The following is an 18,666-nucleotide window of genomic DNA, read 5'->3' as shown; positions in this document are numbered from 1 at the left end:
AGCAGTTGTAGCTCACGCTCTCAATAGTTGTGGCTTGCGGGCTCTAGAACACAGGCTCAGTAGTTGTGGCACATGGGCTTAGTTGCTCCGCGACATGTGGGATCTTCCTGGACCAGGGCTCAAACCCGTGTCCCCTGCATTGGCAGGCGGATTCTTAACCACTGCACCACCAGGGAAGCCCGGTCTAATAGCTTTTATTTTTTGATAGTTTCCTTAATATTATCTGTGTGCATGAGTATCAGCTGTGAATAAAGACAGTTTTATTTCTTCCTTACCAATCTGTATGCATTTTACTTCTTTTTCTTGATGTACTGCATTGGCTAAGACCTCCAGCAAAATATTGAATAGCAATGGAAGTATAACATTCTTATCTTGTTACTGATCTTGGTGGGGGGAAGCTGTTGTAGCTTTTTCATAGATGCCTTTTATCAGGTTGATGAAATTATTTTGTATCATGAATGGGTGTTGAATTTTGTCAAATGCTTTTTCTGTGTGTATTGAGATAATCATATGATTTTCTCCTTTAGTCTGTTAACGTGGTAAAATTATACTGACTGATTTTCAAATGTCAGGCCAACCTGGCGTATCTGGTATAAACCCTACACAGTCATGGTGTATTACCTTCTTTATATATTGTTGGTTCCAACTTGATAATACTTTGTTAAGGATTTTTGTGTTTATGCTCATAAGAGGTATTGGTCTGTAATTTTCTTTTCTTGTATTGTCTTTGCTTGGTTTTGCTGTAAGAGTATTGATGACTTCATAAAATGAGTTGAGAAGTATTCCCTCCTTCATGTTCATGTAGAATTGATATTATTCATTAGAATTCATCAGTAAAGCCATCTGGGCCTGGCATTTTATTTGTGGTAAGCTTTTTAATTATAAATTCAACATTTAAGCAGATATAGGCTTATCCAAAATTTATAATTCTTTTTGATTTAGTTTTGGCAGTTTGTTTCCAGTCCTTTCTCTGACCCTCCTTCGTCCCCAGACATCAGCACCTAGACGGCCTTAACCAATTCCCACCTCGGCGCCTTTGCTCCTGGGGACCCTCGACCTGGGGGGTCTCTCCTCCTGCCTGGAGGCCCTGCTGAGATGCTCCCTGGGCCCTTCAGGTCCGTGAACCCCCCTCCCCAAGGGCTCGCTGAGAACTTGGCTCCCCTGATAGCGCTGGAGACCACGCTCCCTTTCCCAGCAGCTGACCACGAGAGCAGGGTGGGGACGGCCCAGAGGAGGGCCCTGCCACACCGCCCCTTAGGGGCGGGTCTGTGCCTCTGCTCCCAGGCTGCACGCACCCAGGGGCCCAGGGGCAGGGCCTGTGCCTGATGCATGTCCCCACCCTGGGGTGGGAGGGACCCTGTTCCAGGAGCAGGGCAAGGCGGGGGCTCAGGACGTATACTGTGAATCAACCAGACTATGTGTTTCTGTGCAGACAGGAGGGTCCGCGGCTGGCACCCTCATAGCTACAGAGCCCCCAGCCCCGCCCAGGGCTCCTGGGGACCTCTGTCTGGCCTCCAGGAGCCTCTACGGGACTCTGGGAGACGCCTCCCCAGTGCCACACACCAGGAGGGGCTGGGAGGGACAATGACAAGGGACATCTGGAGGGGAGAGGTGTGACCCCCTTTCTGCCTCCCCCTGTCAGGGACCTTCCCCCTGCAGACCCTGCGCTGCCATAACGACTACACCAGCCGCATCGTCTGCAGGTGGGCGGACACCCAGGACGCCCAGCGGCTGGTCAACGTGACCCTCCACCGCAGGCTGAACAGGCGAGTGAGGCCGGGCCTGGGGCCGGAGGGCAGGAAGGGCCTCTGCTGTGGGGACTGTGCCGGGGTCGGGGCTGGACGGGGGGCGGGGCGGGGAGGCCCCTGCCCAGGAGCTGCTGCCCCACCAGGCGGCCTGCCAGGCCCGCGGGCTGGTGTCTGACGTCAGGTTTGGGGGAAGAGCCTCCTGTGTTAATATCGTTGTTATGACGGTGATGGTGATAATCTTCTCTTGTTTTGTCACAACTGAACAAGATCACCAGGCAGCAATCGATCTTGGTTCATCCTCCCTGTGAGGTGGGCAGAGATATGATGCCCAATTCACAGGTGAGGAAACCGAGGCCGTGGAGGTGAGGTCCCTCCCCCAGGCCACACGGTGGGGAAGTGGCCTGCGCGGGACCAGTGTCCTGCGTCCAGCCTGCATGGCTGGGCTCCACGCGCCCCCCGGGCCCTGCCACCTCCAGAGTGGTGGCTTCTCCTCTCTCCTCACCTGGTCTCCGGGGCCTACCCCATTAGGGAATGTGCTCCCACCATTCTGGGATTTGGTGAGAGTCTGACTCACCATAATAGAAATAATGAAACAGCTGGCATCACAGGGTCGGGGGTGTCCCCTGGAGGCCGCCCCTGGGAAGGCGCCGCTCTCACCCCACGGCGTCACTGCCCTTCCGCTCTCCCTCCTGCCCTCCCGGGAGCCTCAGTCTTCCTTGTCCGCTGTCCTCAGCCCCCACCCCACCTCCCACCCTTAGCTGTGACCCACTTCCTTCTGCTCGGGGACAACAGATCCCCCCACCCCGACCCCTAGCCCCCCACCTCACACGTCTGCTGCCTTCCTGGCCCCGCCCTGCAGGATCTGCCCTGTCCCAGGCTGTCTGAGGCTGCAGCCGGGCTCCCACCTGGTCTTGCTGCTCAAGGACGTCGCTGCCACCACAGTCCCCACTGTCCCCGTGCTGTCAATGGACCCTCTCCTGGGATCCACTTTCAGATGCCAACCAGGCTGCAGCTCTGGAGCCTCCTGAGCCCCATCTCCTGCAGCCGGGCCCTTCTCTCCTCTGCTTCCCTCTGAGGCAACCTCCTCTAAAGAGTTGTCTAGACCCCTGTAGCCAGTGTCTCTCAGTTACACCCTCCTGAACCCACTCCCCCAGGACTCTGCTGCCCCCACCAGGTCACTTAAACTGCTCCTGCTGAGGTCAGCGCTGCCCTTCCTGGTGCTAAATCAATTGTCAGTCCCGGCCTCCTCCCTACGGACCTGTAGGCAGCACCTGACTGGGACTGACTGGGCCTGAGCATGGGGTCCTGCTGAGGCACCTCCCTCCCCCAACCCCGGCCAGCATCCTGGTCCTTCCCCATGTCTCCCTGGCCCACCCTTTTCCATCTCCTAGTCTGTTCTCTTCTTGTGTCTCTTCCCTGAAGCGTGAGGTGTCCCAGGGCTCTTGGACCTCCACTCTTGTATCTGGATCCAGTGGCAGAGATCCAGCGTCAGACTATGGCTATGACCCTTACGTGCTCTCTCCAGCCCAGATCTTCCCCCAAGTTCCAGACCCGTAGGTGCACTTGCCTCTCCACATCATCCCTTATAGGTGTCTTCAACCCCAAATGTCCCAAACCACATTCCTGCTCTGCCCCCCAAAGAAGGTGCCTGTTCCAGATCCTCATCTCAGTTCACTGGATGGGAGCTCCTAGGGGCTCAAGCCAGACAAATGGGAGGGTTTTTATTTTTTGGTTTTTGTTTTTCAGTCGCCTTTCCCTCCTTTCCTTCTCCGCCACAGCATTCAATCCATCAGCAAATGCGGTCAACTTTATCTTCAGATAGAATGTGGATCTGGCTAACACCATGGTTCAAAACACTTCCTATCACTGAGATAGTCCAAAAGCCTCCTAACTGGTCCCTCCACTTCCAATATTGCCACCCCCTGCAACCCAATCTATCCACAGCCCAGGAGCCAGAGGAATCCTTTCAAAGCATGCCAAAATGTCACTCCTTTGCTCATAACTCTGAGTTTTCCCCAGTTCCAGTGAAATCAAAATAATCAAATTGCCTTAAATTCCTTTTGAGCACTGGCCTCCCATCATCTCCCACAACTAGGCTTCTAGACCTCCCACCCTTACATCTCTACTCTGTGCACACTGGTTAACTGCCTAGTTATACAGCACTCCAAACCTGTACCTACCCCAGGGCCTTTGCACTTGCTGTTCCCTTTAACTGAAATCCCCTTTCCCCGAAATCCCCTTTCAGAATCCGCATGGAGTCCTCTCTCATCTCCTTCAAGTTTCTGCTCAGATGTCACCTTTTCTAAGAGACCTTTCCTGCCTCCCTTATATCAGATTGTATCCCCAACCCAGACCTTCTGGCCTCTTCATACCTCTTTTCTTCTTGACTTGTCTATGCACAGTTTTCTCCATTTGACACACGACCTAGTTTCTTCAGTTGTTTCATGTGTGTCTCCCTCTATTAGGATGTCAGCTCTGTTGACAGGGATTTGTGTGTGTTTTGTTCCCTGACAGGCCCCCTGATCCTAAACAAAGCCTTGCACATGGGAAGCACTCAATAATGTTTGTGAATGAGGGATTCTTCTTCTCTCTGGGCTAACCTGCGTCTTCTCCTGACAGGGGCCTTCCACAGCCAGTGTCCTGCGATCTCAGTGATGGCATGCCCTGGTTCGATGGCCATTGTCCCGGCTGTGTGCCCAGAATATGTGTCATTCCCTACGAAGTTTTTGTCATTGCTGACCATGACTACTTCTCATTCCGACCGGACCAGCCTCTGGGCGCCCAGCTCACCGTTACTCTGAGTCAGCATGGTGAGGCTTGGGGGCCCTGGCCAAGGGTGGTCCCCTGTGTGGACAGGGGTGTCCAGGCTGCAAGAGATGGGCCAGGGAGGGAGATCCTTCAAGGGGCGTAGACACTGGCTTGAGTTGGGTTTGGTTCTTGGGGGAAGAGGATACGGTCTCCTTAGATGGAGGCACTGGGGCAGGTTCAAGGTGAGGAGCCCCAGCCAAAGGTACCCACCCCCTCCCGGATGCTCCAGCACCTGCCAAGTTATTGCCTTCCAGACTTGAGGCTTCCCCTGTAGAAGAACAGTCCTTCCTAGTCAGATACAAACTTTATTCTTTCATCAATTTGGTCTCATGGAACTTCTGTGACAATCCATTTAACAGATGAGGCATTTGAGACCCAGAGCAATTACGTAACTTTTCCAAAGGGCCACCATGAACCATCATAACAGTGATGGGCCGGACTTCCCGAGTGCTCCCTGCACATTGGTGATGGAGGTCATCCCCTTACCGCCCTCGCTGCATGGCCCCCAGTGTGTGCGCTGCGTGTCCACAGAGCCTAAGAAAGTAAATGGTCTTGGGTGGGAGTCGATGATCATTTTATATAAATAGTCGGGCTTCATTTAACTGTACCTCAGACAGAAATATAACCAGCACTTTCATCACATTAATTCAATTATATTTGTGCTTAGAATGACCCTGAAATAAACATGGGGTCATTTTTAAAAATTAGTATTCACATGGCAAGAAATCTACAGGAAACACTACTTGATCTTATTTAATCATTACAATAATGTGTGGTGTCATGCACTACTTTTTACCCCATTTCACAGATGATGAAACAGGCTGAGAGAGCAGGAACTTGCCCAAGGTTAGGTACTCAGATGCTAGTGTCTGAATCTATTGTCCTGGATCCCAAACCCTGGGCCACCTGCTGCTCCTTGCAAGTGTCGGATGGGGAAGGGGCTCCAGCCTTTGCTTCCTGCCTCTGTTCATCACAGCAGCACAGAGCTGTTGCCTGGAGGAGGGGATGGGTTAGGCTGTGATGAATTCACTCCAAACAATATCTCAAAACATGTGTCTGATGGATGAGAAGGAGTCCCGTCCCGGTGGAGCTCAGAGCGTACAGGGCAGGACACACCAGATGTTGTCCGGTGTGATCACTTACTGAAGGCGGGTGCGTGCCACGTGCCGAGGGGCAGTGGACAAGGAGCCCCTGGGAGGTCAGGACAGGCTTCCCCAAGCAGGGAGCTTTGCAGGGAGATCTGAAGGGTGGGAGGGAGGAGAGTGGGAAGAGCATCCTTGGCAGAGCAAGAAGTATGTGCAAAGGCTGGGCGACTCGGGAGGACGAGGCAGGTTGGGAAAACCGTAAATAATTGTGTCTCAGAAGCATCAACTTCAAGAGGACTGGGCAGTGGTAAGGAGGGGGGCAGGGAAGGCAGGGGCCTGACCTGGAGAGGCTTCTGTGTTCTGCAAAGGAGTTGTTTAGGGGTCAACATCTAGGCAATGGAGAGCCACTGAAAGGGCATGTCATGATCAGATGTGGGTGTGAGGACGTCAGAGGTGGGTGATGTACAGTGTAGATGGCAGGGGACAGGAGGGGGTGGGAGGATGGAGCTGAGAATGTGGCCTAAGGTACCCATCCCAGAGAGAAATGGTAGGGATTCAATCGCCTTATGGCCAAGGGATGGGAAATTGGAGGGATACAAATCAAAGTTAGGACATACAAGCAACTCATTCATTAAACTGCTCTTCAATAGAACACTTGCACATACAGGAAAGCAGTGAAAAAGTCGTCAGTGTCCCTGGCCCTGTGAAGCTTATGGGGTGATGACAGGTGTCATGGTTGAGATGGGGACCACTTAGAAATGGGGAGGGCAGTGTGGCATTTGGCTGCTGGAGCATATGTTGCGTGGGAAGTTCAGTTTTAGCCCAAACCATTTAGGCAATGAATCAGGGAGGCCTTGAGGTGCTGGGGAACGGAGAGATGTGCATCTGATCTGCTCTGAGGCTGCACATGTGGAGATCTGGCTATTTCACTTCCTCTGTCACCTCCACCTGTGAAATGAGCTGGTGGACTACATCTCTCAGGTTGGATGAATAGGTTTTCCATTGGTTTCCCAGTCTGTTCAGTTGGGAGCAGCTTCCTAGAGCTTCAGGCTGACAAGGAGTCCCACTGCATGACAGGCTCAGGGGCTAGGAGTGCATGATTGATTAGTGATGCCTGCTGTGGCTGGGGCTGGGGCAGCGGTGCTCTGGATCTGCCATTCTGGGCTGAAGATTTTCTGAGGCTCCAGCTCTGACACGCTCTATCATGCCCTGTCCCCTGTCCGGCATAGAATATTGACATCTCGTTTGGCTCTTGTGGAATTTTTTGTGTTGGAAAGTCATCTCTCAGCATTCAGATATAGAAGCTTCAGGAAGTCTGCAGCCATGCCATTCACGGATGAATCTGCGCACCCAACCCTGTAGGTCCCAGCAGGTGTCTGCTTGCTGTTGGTGATGGAATGATTTCATGAAAAGTCTCTGAAGGTGGACCTACATGTACTCATTCATTGATTCCTTCATTGATTCATTCACTTTGTCCCCATATTCGATGAACCACTCATCTCAGGCCCCGGGGAGAGGCAAGGGGGTCAGGACCCCACCCCTGACATCCACAAGCTCCTGGACTACTTGAGGGGACAGATGTGGAAGTATCTATACCCTCCAGGGCTATAAGGATCATACAAAGGGCTACGGTGGGGCAGGAAAAGGAGCAAGGGATTCTGCCTGGGGGAAGGGTCCAAGAATGTTCTAGAGGAGGAGACGTCTGCTGGGCACTGAGAAGTGCAGGATGACACTGGACACTGGAAATAAGAAAGTGTGGACAGGAGAGAGAGTAACATGAGTCACAGCGCCCTCTGCTGGGAAGGAGGCCACACAGAGCTCCTCATGGGCAGTGGGGACAGAAGGAAGCCCCGCTTGGAGTGTAACTGCCGGCACTTTGTACGGAGCTTATGTTCTGTGCGCCCAGCAATCTGCACATCTTCATTCACATGCACATTGAATCCTCACAATGTAGCAGATGAAGGTCTGAGGCCCACAGAGGTGAGGGGTCTGTCCAAGGTCGCTCAGTCCGTGGGGGCCGTGCTTGGCCTGGAACCCAGCTCTGTCCACACGTGGGCCCTGCAGGCCCTGAACCTCCCACACAGTCGTCCAGCCCCTTAGGGACCCTCTCCTTCCTCTCCCTGCAGTGCAGCCCCCCGCACCCAAGGACCTCAACATCCGTGCCGCCGGGGACGGTTTCCTGCTGTCCTGGAGTGTGGCCCATGGGGGTTCCCAGAGCCACTGGCTGTCCAGCCTGGAGTTTGAGGTGGTCTACAGGCGGCTTCAGGACTCCTGGGAGGTAGGGACCCCACCAGCTGTGCCCTGTGCTCACGGGGACCTGGCCCAGCCGGCCCTGCTCCAGCAGCCCCTCTCTCCCCCAGGACGCGCTCACCATCTACTCCAGCTCCTCCCGGGCCATCCTGGGGCCAGAGCACCTCATGCCCAGCAGCACCTATGTGGCCCGAGTGCGCACCAGGCTGGCCCCGGGCTCGGGGCTCTCGGGACGGCCCAGCCAGTGGAGCACGGAGGTTCGCTGGGCCTCCCAACCAGGTAACAGAGTCGGAATGGGGACGGCGCCCCCCTGTGGGGAGGGCAGCTCATTACAGCTCCTGGACAGAAGGCGTCCAGGGGTCCGCACCGTGGGATCCACGCAGGCTCTGAGCCATGTGTTCAGAGTGACTTCCCTGGCCCACCCCGTCCCTGCTGTGACTCTGCAGAGGCAGCGGCTGCATCTTACTCACTTCTGGGCCCCAGTTTGCTGCCCACTTTCTGTGGAGGAACAATTACAATTTAATCACAATGGCATATGAGCGTCTGTGTTTTCGTGAGAGCTGCACCATATGCAGACATATCAACGTGATTGTGTTAAATTCCCAAACCCTGAGGCTGACATGCCCTCCCAGCTTTGCACAGGGGGGTGTGAAGGCTCACAGAATTCACTCTCTGAGCTGTGCTTACACAGCTGGCCCTTCGGGCTGAGTTTAACCCCTGGTCTTTTTGGCCCCAATGCCCATAATTTCTCTGTGATGAGCCTCATGGTGGGCCCACTGAGGGTTAGGGAATGACTGGATGAGGACTGAATGAGGGACTATCTCCCTCCCAGGGAATGAGTCCCAGCCCCAGAACCTCCAGTGTTTCTTCGACGGGGCTGCCCTGCTCAGCTGTTCCTGGGAAGTGAGGTCCGAGGTGGCCAGCTCCGTCTTCTTCACCCTCTTCTACAAGTCCGGCCCCAGTGCAAGGTGAGTGTCCCCTGCCTCTGTCCCCTCTGCTCCTCTAGGCCTAGCCCCCTCCTGGCCTCCTCCTGCCCCTGGGGGCCCAGCAGATGCCACAGTTCATCCGGAGGTGTCATCCCTCGTGTGGCCCTGCCTCCCCCTGCCCTCGCCTGTGCCGTGATCCTCAGGGAGGAAGAATGTTCCCCAGTGCAGACGGAGGAGACCAGCAGCCCTTACGTCCGGCACTGCTGCCAGATTCCCGTGCCTGACCCCAGGAACCACAGCCAGTACATCGTCTCTGTTCGACCAAAGGAGGAAGAGAAACTTATAAAGAGCTCAGACAACAGTGAGTTTGCCCCCAGCCTTCTGCATGGAGAGTCTTGTGACAGCACTGTTTCCTTTGTGACCCGTAGAAACTCAGGGTTCCTCATGGCCCAGTCTTCATGTCTGTCACTTTCAGTGAAATGCAGTCCAGCAACCCAAACTGAACAGGAGTAAGTCTAATGTTTAAACTCTCAAAAAATATATAAATGATGCGGTTGATAACATATCAGTCCAATCTTGAAAATACTTTCCCCATTATTTGCTCTGTGTTCTCAATCTGAGTTTCCAGACCTTTGGCAACTGATACCACTCAGTCTCAGTTGCCCTCTCAGCATGTCCGTTGGGATGTCCAGTGTTATTTTACACCTAACATGCTCCATAATGAACATCCCTTGTCTCTCTTATCCTGCTTTTCCATATCCTCCCCACTTCCCTAAATGGTAAGTCTTTTTTAGTTGCTTTACCCAGAAACCTTGGGATCCTCCTCATCATAGCAGCTTTCTCTCAAATGCCACATCCAGTCTCCCAGCAAATTTTGTCACCTCTATCTTTTTAATACACCTAGAATTGGACCATGTGTCTACTGCAGCCCTTAGTGCAGTGAGGTCTCCCTCTCCCATCCTTGCAGTCCCTTCAGTCTCTTCCCAATCAGCAGCCCATCTGATTTTGTTAACACATAACCAAATTATGCCCCTCCTCTACCCCAAAGCTTCCAAGAGCTCCCCTCCTGCACAGAGGAAATAACAAGATCCCTGTCACAGCCCACAAGACCTTTCTGACCTACTCCCCTCGGCCCTTGACTTCAGCCTCATGGCCTCCTCCACATTGGGAGACTCTCTGGGCACACCCCTGCCTCAGGGCCTTTGCACCTGCTTCCCTTTGTTCTCTCAAGTTGCACGGCTTCCTCCCTCACCTCCTTCAGGCCTTTGCCCAAATGTCACAATCTGTATGAAACCTTCTCTGAAAAGCTTATATAAAATAGCACCCAACCCAGAAATCATGGGTCACCCCACTTTCTTTTCCCACAGTACTTATCACGACCTGACGTATATTTATCTATCGTGTCAGCTTTGTCAAGACAGGGACGTTGCTTTGTTCCCCAGAGCAGCACCTGGCACACAGTAGGCCCTCAAAGTGTGTTGAATCAAGGTACAAACATTGCCTGACAGTACAGGTCTCTCCCAACCTCCTGTCCGCTCTCTGTCCTTTGCCCACCCCCCTTCCTCCAAGGCTCCCCCCTCCCTCATTGCCTCAATCTACCCCCCATGGATTTTCTTAGGATGGGGATGGGGAAGGGAGGGGCCGGGGCTGGTGTGGGAAGGGGTGAGGGGTAGGAGGAAGGAGTTCCTTCTTCTTGAGGCCTTTGAAGCAAAACAGGGATAAAAAATAACAATGTAGCTAAATAGGATCTTCTTTTTTTTCTTCTTCTTATAATAATAATAAATTATTAAATTAATTATTTAAAAATTAAATAGTAACAATAATAATTATTTTTGTCCCTGCTGTACTTTGATGACTCCAAAGAAAAGCAATCTCTTGTATTTGCTTAGCACTTTTTAAACAAATACTTTAATTTCATTGGAGTATAGTTGATTTACAATGTTGTGTTAGTTTTAGGTGTACAGCAAAGTGATTCAGTTGTGCATGTACATATTGCCTGGCACTTCAATATCGCAGAGTGTTCCGTGCTCTGTCCTTTTAACTGTGAGAGACACAGTCCCTGGTTAAGGGCAGCAGGTGTGCCAGGTAGACCCAGTTTGAAGTCTCCGGCTTCCCCAGCGGATGGCTTTGCTAATGCCCAGTTTCTATGTCTGTAAAGGGAGGCCCCAGTCACACAATGGAAAGAAGGAGATCAGGGGTTCAAGCCCAGGTCTGACTCTGGAGGCTGCATTCTTCCCCCTTCTGAGATCCTGCCTCTCTTCCCCTCCCCCTTCCAAAAAATCTGGGAGCACTTCCTCCTGCAAAAGCCAGATGATCCTTCAGTTTCTGTATAGCCTGAACCCTAAGAGATCTCAGATCCACTGTCCTGGGATAAATCAGGCTGGCGCTGTCCTGTTGGACCCAGTAAACAAGCTATTTCCCCATCTGATACCATTCATCCCAGTTATGGGCCAGTGGTGAGCTGGTAGAAAGCTCAGACTCACCATTCTGTCCCGTGGCCCTCACCCCGGTCCTGAGCAGGAGGAAGAGCGATGACCGTGGTCTTTGTTTCATAGATGAGGAAACTGGCGCTGAGACCGGTGGTAACTGGATAAACTGACACATCAAATGCAGAGCCTGGGCTGGAATCCTCGGCTTCTGTATTAGTTTCCCATTGCTCCTGCAACAAATTACCACAATAATAAAAAAGACTGAAATAGGTTTTACTGGGCTGAGGTCAAGGAGTCGGCAGGACCACAGTCCCTCAGGAGGCTCTGGGGGAGAATCCATGTCCTGGCCTTTTTCAGCTTCTAGAGCTGCATCCCTTGGCCCCCGGCCCTTCCCGCATCTCCAAAGCCAGCAGGGGAACACCTTTGAATCTCTTTCTGCTCCTGCCAAGTGCCTTCTCTTTGTAGTCAAATCTCCCTCCTGCCGCCAGCATATAAGGACCCCTGTGATTACATTTATATTATTTTTTTAAATTTAATTTTATTTATTTATTTTTAAATTTTTTGGCCACACCACAGGGCATGTGGGATCCTAGTTCCCCGACCAGGGATTGAAGCCCTGCCCCCTGCATTTGAAGTGCACAGTCAAACACTAGACTGCCAGGGAATTCCCCCCGCTGTGATTACATTTAGAGCCCACTTGGATAATCGTGTCCCCATCACAGCATCCTTAACTTAATCACACCTGCAAAGTCCATTTTGCCATGTAAGGTAGCAAGTTCCAGGGCAGGACCTGGATACTTTCCGGGGTCCTTGTTTATTCTTCCACAGCCTCTCTCTGGTCTTTTCATCATGGCAGCTCCAAATCCTGCCCCGAGGGTCAGCCTCAGGGAGGCGTGGGCACAGGGCCATTGGAACAGCCTGGCCTGTGTCCAGTACTAATGAGGGGTTGGGCCTCTCAGAGCCTGGATGGTGTGTCCGCAGTGAGCACCTCCGAGTTCCCTCTCGAGATGGGCAGTCTTCACCTGTGTCCTGTCTCTGGAGGACAGGGGTCTGTCCCATGCCCGGCAAACCCTCATGAGGGGCAGCCAAGTGAAGACAGGCTGGAGCCACGGGTGGAGAAGGGCACCATTCCAGGGCCTGAAACTCTGTTCACCTTCCCTTCTCAAGGCAGCATAAAAGGCAGGTGCCTGGAACAGATGCTATCAAAGTGGTGACTTTGACTCAGCCCACGTCAATTTCAGGTAAAAGGCACAGATTGTCAAATGCGGCTTCTTCAGCTACTGTGAGTAACCAGTAACCCAGCCACCTCATTACTGATCAACAGACTGCAGCTTATCTCAGCATCTCCCAGGGAGGAGTTGGTCTGGCCATGATAGATGCTGGCACCCCAAGTAGGGGCACAGAGACCCGTGATGGTGGGACCTGGGGTCCTGGACCAGTGGAGAGAGCACCTGTGACCAGCCTGGAACACAAGGAATGTTCCACCAGAGGAATGTTAGAAACAGCGTTCTCTAAAAGTTTCCCTCCCTGCAGTCCAGATGGCTTGCCTGACCCTCAACGTGACCAAGGGCAGAGACGGCTACACCCTGCACTGGAAAGAAGGAAAAATGCAGGACAAACGCATAAATCTCATCCTCCAGGTCCAGTACAAGAAAGAAGCAGCCTCATGGGAGGTGAGGGCCTGTGCCCGAGGAGTGGCCTGGATGGGGGAAGGGGGAAGCGAGAAAGACCAGGGAGAGTGCCACCGGCCAGGTTCCTGGCTCCCAGCAGGTGCCCAGTCAGCGGGAGCCACTGGGATTTGGCGGTCATGCCCCTGTGCAGTCAGCAGGTCACTATCCTTCCCTTGGGGAAGGAACTGAGACTCACAGAGGTGATGCGAACTTGGCCAAAATGAACACGTGACCCTGAATTGCAAAGGAGGTGTAGACATCAGGACGAGAGACAGCTGGAGGAAGGGTTTTCAAAAGTCATAAAGGGGGCATTTCTTCACGAGAATCTCATCCAGAATGCAAATGTGCAGCTGCTAAGAGGAGAGCTGCTCCCTGCGAGGCGGGCAGGGCTCCAGCCTGGGACTCAGTATCTGGCCCCCACCCCCAGGTATCCATCAGGGCCTGTGGGCAGAACCTGGGGCTCCACAGAGGCCAGTTCAGAAACCTCGGAGCCAGCCCCGAAACTTCAGGCTGGAAATGGGGAAACTGAGGCCAGAAGGGGGTGTGTCAGTGGTGGAGCTGGAAGTGGCCCCTGGGCTCCTGAACATCTGTCTAAGGGTCCAGAGTCCAGTCATCCTGCACTGTACTCCTGGGAAGGCCATAATTAGAGGCCAGGCTGTCCCAAGAGGAGCTGGGAGGCTGAGGGGGGACATGGTGACTGACTCCTCAGGGTTTCTGGGCCTCGGTGTTGTCATATGTCACGGGGCGCATTGCAAGAGGTGCTGTCCCTGATCCCGCCTGGGTGCCGCCCCTCTGTGGGCACTGCAGTGTGGTCCTCCGCGGTGGGAGTGATGTTGCCTCAGATCTGGGGATGTGACTACAAGGTGACGACTGATGGGCAGCAGGAGATCTGGGGTGCTGAGGCGGGAGGGCTTCATAGCTGTGCCCACGCGCACCAGACCTCAGCACACCTGCTCACACACCTGCACCCACAGGAGACCAAGACAGAGGACTTCCAGAACGCCCACAGCATGTGCCTGCCACCTCTGGAGCCTGCCACCAGGTACCAGGCCAGAGTGAGAGTCAAACCTGACCCCCAAGGCTACAACGGGATCTGGAGCGAGTGGAGTGAGGAGAGCTCCTGGGACACTGAGTGGGGTATGTCCTCCCGGCCCCCACTCACCCCTCCAGGCACAGCCCCACTGGGCAGAGGACGGGGGTGATATGGACATGAGATGTAACCCCACCCCAGGCTAGCATCCTTCCCTGCCAGGTGTCATTAGAGATGAGAAAGTAATACCTGGTGTGCAACACAGACTGCAGGTGAGGTCTCGAGAGGGCAGAGGAGAGCACGTCTCACCAGCAGGTCTCCCTAAGCCTGGACCTTAGTCCTCTATTAATATGGCCATGCTTTCATTAGCTTTTGTGGCAGCTACTACCCAGGGACCACTCAGCCCGAGTTTTCTGTTACCATGAAGAACTACAGACTGGGGCCTGGGATTGGAAAGTTTTGGTCTGATTTCTCAACCTTCCCTCAATCTGCACTTGCTAATTTCATTTATCTGTCACCATCACCATAGCGGCCACCAGGAGACAAGTACAGAACAAGGTCCGGGAGGTGGTGGCAGAGAGAGGAAAAAGTGTTGGCAGCAAGGTCCCCAGTCTCAGCCAGCCGTAGCAGGGAAAGAGCACGAGGAAGAGGACCCCAACCAAGCAGAAAGAAGGGCTGGGCCACTGGACCTAAGGGAAGGAGACCAGGGGAGTCCTGGAGGCACCCAGCCTATCTGAGGGGCTTGAGGTCAAGTGGAGAGTTGTGAGGGCCCCGGATGGGCCTTTACACCTTCTGGTTCCTCCACCATCACCCCTTTCCCCTCCTCGGCCTCTCCAGTCCTCCCTGTTCTTGACGACCACCTTGTATGCTGCCACCTTCAGGAAGTGCCCTATGATTGCCTCTGGCTGCAGTCACTGCCCACCTACAGCAACACCTGCTACTGGACAGGATCTAACCCTCTGTGTCCTGCCAGCAATCCAGCACTGTGGGTGGCTCAGACAAATGCCCTCTTCTTCTTAGTCTGTTTCTGGCCTCTTCTTCCCCTCTGCATGCCAAGGCAGCAACTTCACCTCATCTCCTGAGCCCCCAGCCCTTTCCCTCCCCGAAAGTTAATGCTCCTTTTTCCTCCTGGCTGCCTGGAAGTGCTGTCCATGTGGGTCCTGGCGCTCATCCTGGTCATCAGCACCTTGATCCTGCTCGTGTCCCTGCGCTTCTGTGGCGTCTACGGGTACAGGTAAGGAGACTCCAAGATGGGGGAGGGTGCTACCCAGGGCCCCAGACGATGCCAGAGACCCCACAGCTGACTTTCTCCACTCTCTGCTCTGCAACTCACACCCTGTGGGGCCTCGGTCAAAGCTGCCCTCTCCCTGGGCTTTAGTTTCACCTCGGTACATGAGCACGAGGCAGCTGCCCTGAGGCCTTGGGCAGCGGTCACCTCCCTGCTGTCTTTCCAGGCTGAACCAGAAGTGGGAGGAGAAAATCCCCAGCCCCAGCAAGAGCCACCTGTTCCAGGTAGGGGCAGGCTGTGAGGGCGGCGGAGCTGCCGGACCCCTGTGCTCCTGCGCCCACGTCCCCACGCCCGTGTCCTCCTCCCCTTCCGGTGGGCCCTGAGTAGGGGTGGTATGTGGCCAGGGCAGGGGCTGGGAAGCTCTAAGAGCCGGGCCGGCCCCTGCAAGCCCAGCACTGCGATCCCCTGGGCCCCCCCGACGCACAGGGTACCCCGCCCGCGGGGACTCCCGTGGAGCAGCAGAGAGGGTTGGCGTGGGGTTGCCAGGACCCAGGGGGGCGCAAGGAGAGCCTTAGTCACATCGGGGGCAGGGGGGATGGTGGGAAGCCGCGTGGCTTCCCCAGGACAGGACAGCAGCGCTGAGCTCTGGAGGATGGAGGGTGGTGGCAGGTGGGAGAGGCCACTGCTGGCAGAAGGCGAGTGGAGGGTGGAGACAAGACTCCTTGGAGAAGGGACCTGAGGGGCGTGGGCGGTGAGTCTGGGGCGCAGCACGGGAGGCTGAGAGGACCCCGGGGAGGACGCCGGCACGTGGGGAGCGGGAGCCCTTTGGTCAGGCAGGCAGGGCCAGGACTGCCTTGGGAGGGTCTCACAGCCAGTGTGGAGAAGACTAGGGGTGAGCATGGAGACAGGGACATCCCAGATGGGCGTCCTCGAGGGAACAGGCTGCCCGTCCTTGATGTCCCAGGGCCCCTGCGAAGTCCCAGCCCCTCTCTGGCCTTGTGTTCCTGGTGTCAGGAGGGCGTGGTCGGTCCTGCCCATGCTGAGATGCCACCACGTCTGGGGGCTCCCGAACCCTTGCCACCCTCAAGGCCCTGCCCCCACCTCACCTCCTGGGGTGCCCTCACCGCACAGGCACAAACGCCCTCTCTCCCCCCAGAACGGGCGCGCCGGGCTCAGGCTCCCACACAGCGTGCACGTCGTCGGCAGTGGGAGCCACGCACACAGCGGGCCCTGGGGCGGCAGCTGCCCTCAGCCGGAGGGGTGAGTGTCGGGCGAGGGATCCCTGGGAGGTGGGACGGTGGCTCCCTCCTGCACATCGGGGGCTCGGGGGAGGCGGCCTCGGCCTGGGGCTCAGCAGGAACAGGTCCTTGGAGGCTGGCTGCACTAAAGCAAGAGGTGCCCCGGCTGGATGGAGGGAAGAGCTTCCCGGTTCCCAGCTTAGGGAGGGTCGGGGCCAGAAGCAGGAGACTGGGGCAGATGACCTCCCCCGGCCCTGCTGCCCAGGGAGACGCCACGCTGCCTCAGCCCCACTGGGTGGCAGAGGATCTGCGAAACCTCGTGGCCTCAGCACCTGAGCGGCCGGCTCACCACTCACCCGCAGGTGGGGCAGGTGAAGGCCGAGGGCATGGCCGGGCCCAGGCTGGGCGCTGACGCTGGGTGACGGCAAGGAGCGGGAGGTGAGAGGGGCCACAGCTGGCACAGCGTGACCTTGAAGGAGAGCACGGAGGCTGGAGGGGGAGACCCACAGGGAGGCTGAAGGAGCGCCCGTTGCCTGTTCCGGGCCGGCTCCCTCCCCTCACCCTGCTCTTCGTTTTCTGTGAGCTCTGGGGGGAGCCCGGCCTCCATCCCACCCCAGGGCTCCCTGTGCACAAGCTGAGGCGTCTGTCCAGGGTGGTGCCAATGTCCCTGCCCTTGTTCTCCCCACAGGGCGTCCCCTGTAGGCTTCGGGCACAGTGAGGTGTCACCTCTCACCACAGAGGACCCTAAAGATGCCTGTGACTCATCACCTGACCCTGACATGACTCTGATCACCTCGGACCTCCCCACGGAGCAGCCGCCACGGCCCCCGCCAGAGCTGGCCACCCCCTCAAGCAGGCCTGAGAGCTAGGCTTCCGGCTTTGATTTCAATGGCCCCTACCTGGGGCCGCCCCACAGCCGCTCCCTGCCTGACATTGTGGGCCAGCAAGGGCCCCTACGGACAGGCACGAGCAGGAAGCCGCAGCCCCCAGAGTCCCCGAAGTACCTGCTTCTGCCCGCAGGGGGGCAGGTGCAGCTGGTCCCACTGGCCCAGGTGATGGGGCCGGGCAAAGCCAGGGATGCGGACCTGAGGTCCAGCCCAGGCACCGAGGGGAGCCCTTCCCTGGAGTCAGGGGCAGGCCCTGCCCCTCCTGAGCCTGGGGTGATGGTGGGTGGTCAAGGCCCGAAGGACAGGGCCCCCCCATGTCTGCCCACTGGCTCTCGGGGTCCTAGGGAGGGCACTGTGGCCACTGGTTACGTCACCGCTGCAAATCTGACATTCACTTTGCCCATAGGGGCCCCATCTGCCTCCCAGGCCCCCCCTCTGGGCCTCCCCTCAGACGAGCACCCCTACTTCCATCCTGGACTGAGTGATGGGCTCCCTGCATCCTCGGCCCTCTAAAGCCAGAGTTTGAGGGCTATGTGGATCTCCCTCCAAGCATGGACCAGTTTCCCTAGCCCCCTCTGGCCAGTCCTGTGCCTCCTGCAGTCAACAGCCCTATCCTGTTCCCAGGGGACCCCAGGGAGATGTGTGCCCAGCCTTCCCACCCGCCCAAGGGGCTCCTCATCCTGAAGTGTGTAGGTGACTCTTCCCTCCCCTCCAGCTTTGGAGTATGCCAGGTACCTCTCCAGGGCAAACTCCTGGAACTAAGTTACCATGGTCAAGATGCCCATGCCAGGCTGAGTGTGAGGGACAAGGTATAACTCAGATCTTCAAAGGGTGAAGCCACTGCAGGATCCAGCACCACTGAGGAGTGACAACATGCCTGGAGAGGTCTAGCTGCTTCCTCTGACTCAGCTGAGGCTCTGCATCTGCCTTTCATCCTCTGGCTCCTTCCCCAGAACTTTCCGTGTGTCAGAGGAGACACTGTAGTAAGGAGCGGTGGTTCCCAACCTTTATCATACACCAGAATCAACTGCAGAGCTTGTTACAGCAAAAGAGTTGTTGATTCAGTAGGTTTTGGGTGAGACCCCTAGGTTGTATTTCTCAGGAGTTCCCAGGTGATACTGATGCTGTTTGTCTGGGGAAGGTACTTTGAGGACCTTGGTGTAGAAACAAGGGCTCACACAAGAGCTATACCTCTGCCCATTAGTGGGCAGAAACTGCTCGCAATTAAGATGAATTATGAGCAACTAATCAAGATTCTTCTTTGTTCCCCTCTGTTACTGATTTTTAGTTTTATTGTATTGTGGCAGAAAATGTAGCCATGATACAATACAGAATTCCTCCTCTCTGGAATTTCTTTAAACTTTCCT

At 55.4% G+C, this 18,666-nt stretch overlaps 1 protein-coding gene across 1 annotated transcript; it reads left to right on the top strand.

The window, feature by feature from the left end:
- Positions 1–1,018: 1,018 nt before the first annotated feature.
- On the top strand, positions 1,019–18,666 carry LOC137775858 (cytokine receptor common subunit beta-like; the record flags this gene model as incomplete). Its single annotated transcript, XM_068561977.1, is given in 14 exon segments — positions 1,019–1,115; positions 1,643–1,766; positions 4,368–4,558; positions 7,768–7,919; positions 8,002–8,170; positions 8,724–8,859; positions 9,021–9,178; positions 12,780–12,919; positions 13,891–14,053; positions 15,090–15,180; positions 15,401–15,458; positions 16,331–16,434; positions 17,101–17,795; positions 17,798–18,666. Coding segments are annotated over 14 exon segments (2,595 nt in total), but the record flags the coding sequence as incomplete, so codon positions are not given.

The sequence above is a fragment of the Eschrichtius robustus genome, chromosome 13 (genome assembly GCF_028021215.1).
Source record: "Eschrichtius robustus isolate mEscRob2 chromosome 13, mEscRob2.pri, whole genome shotgun sequence".
NCBI classification, from domain to species: domain Eukaryota; kingdom Metazoa; phylum Chordata; class Mammalia; order Artiodactyla; family Eschrichtiidae; genus Eschrichtius; species Eschrichtius robustus.
This window is presented reverse-complemented; position numbering and strand designations above follow the sequence as displayed.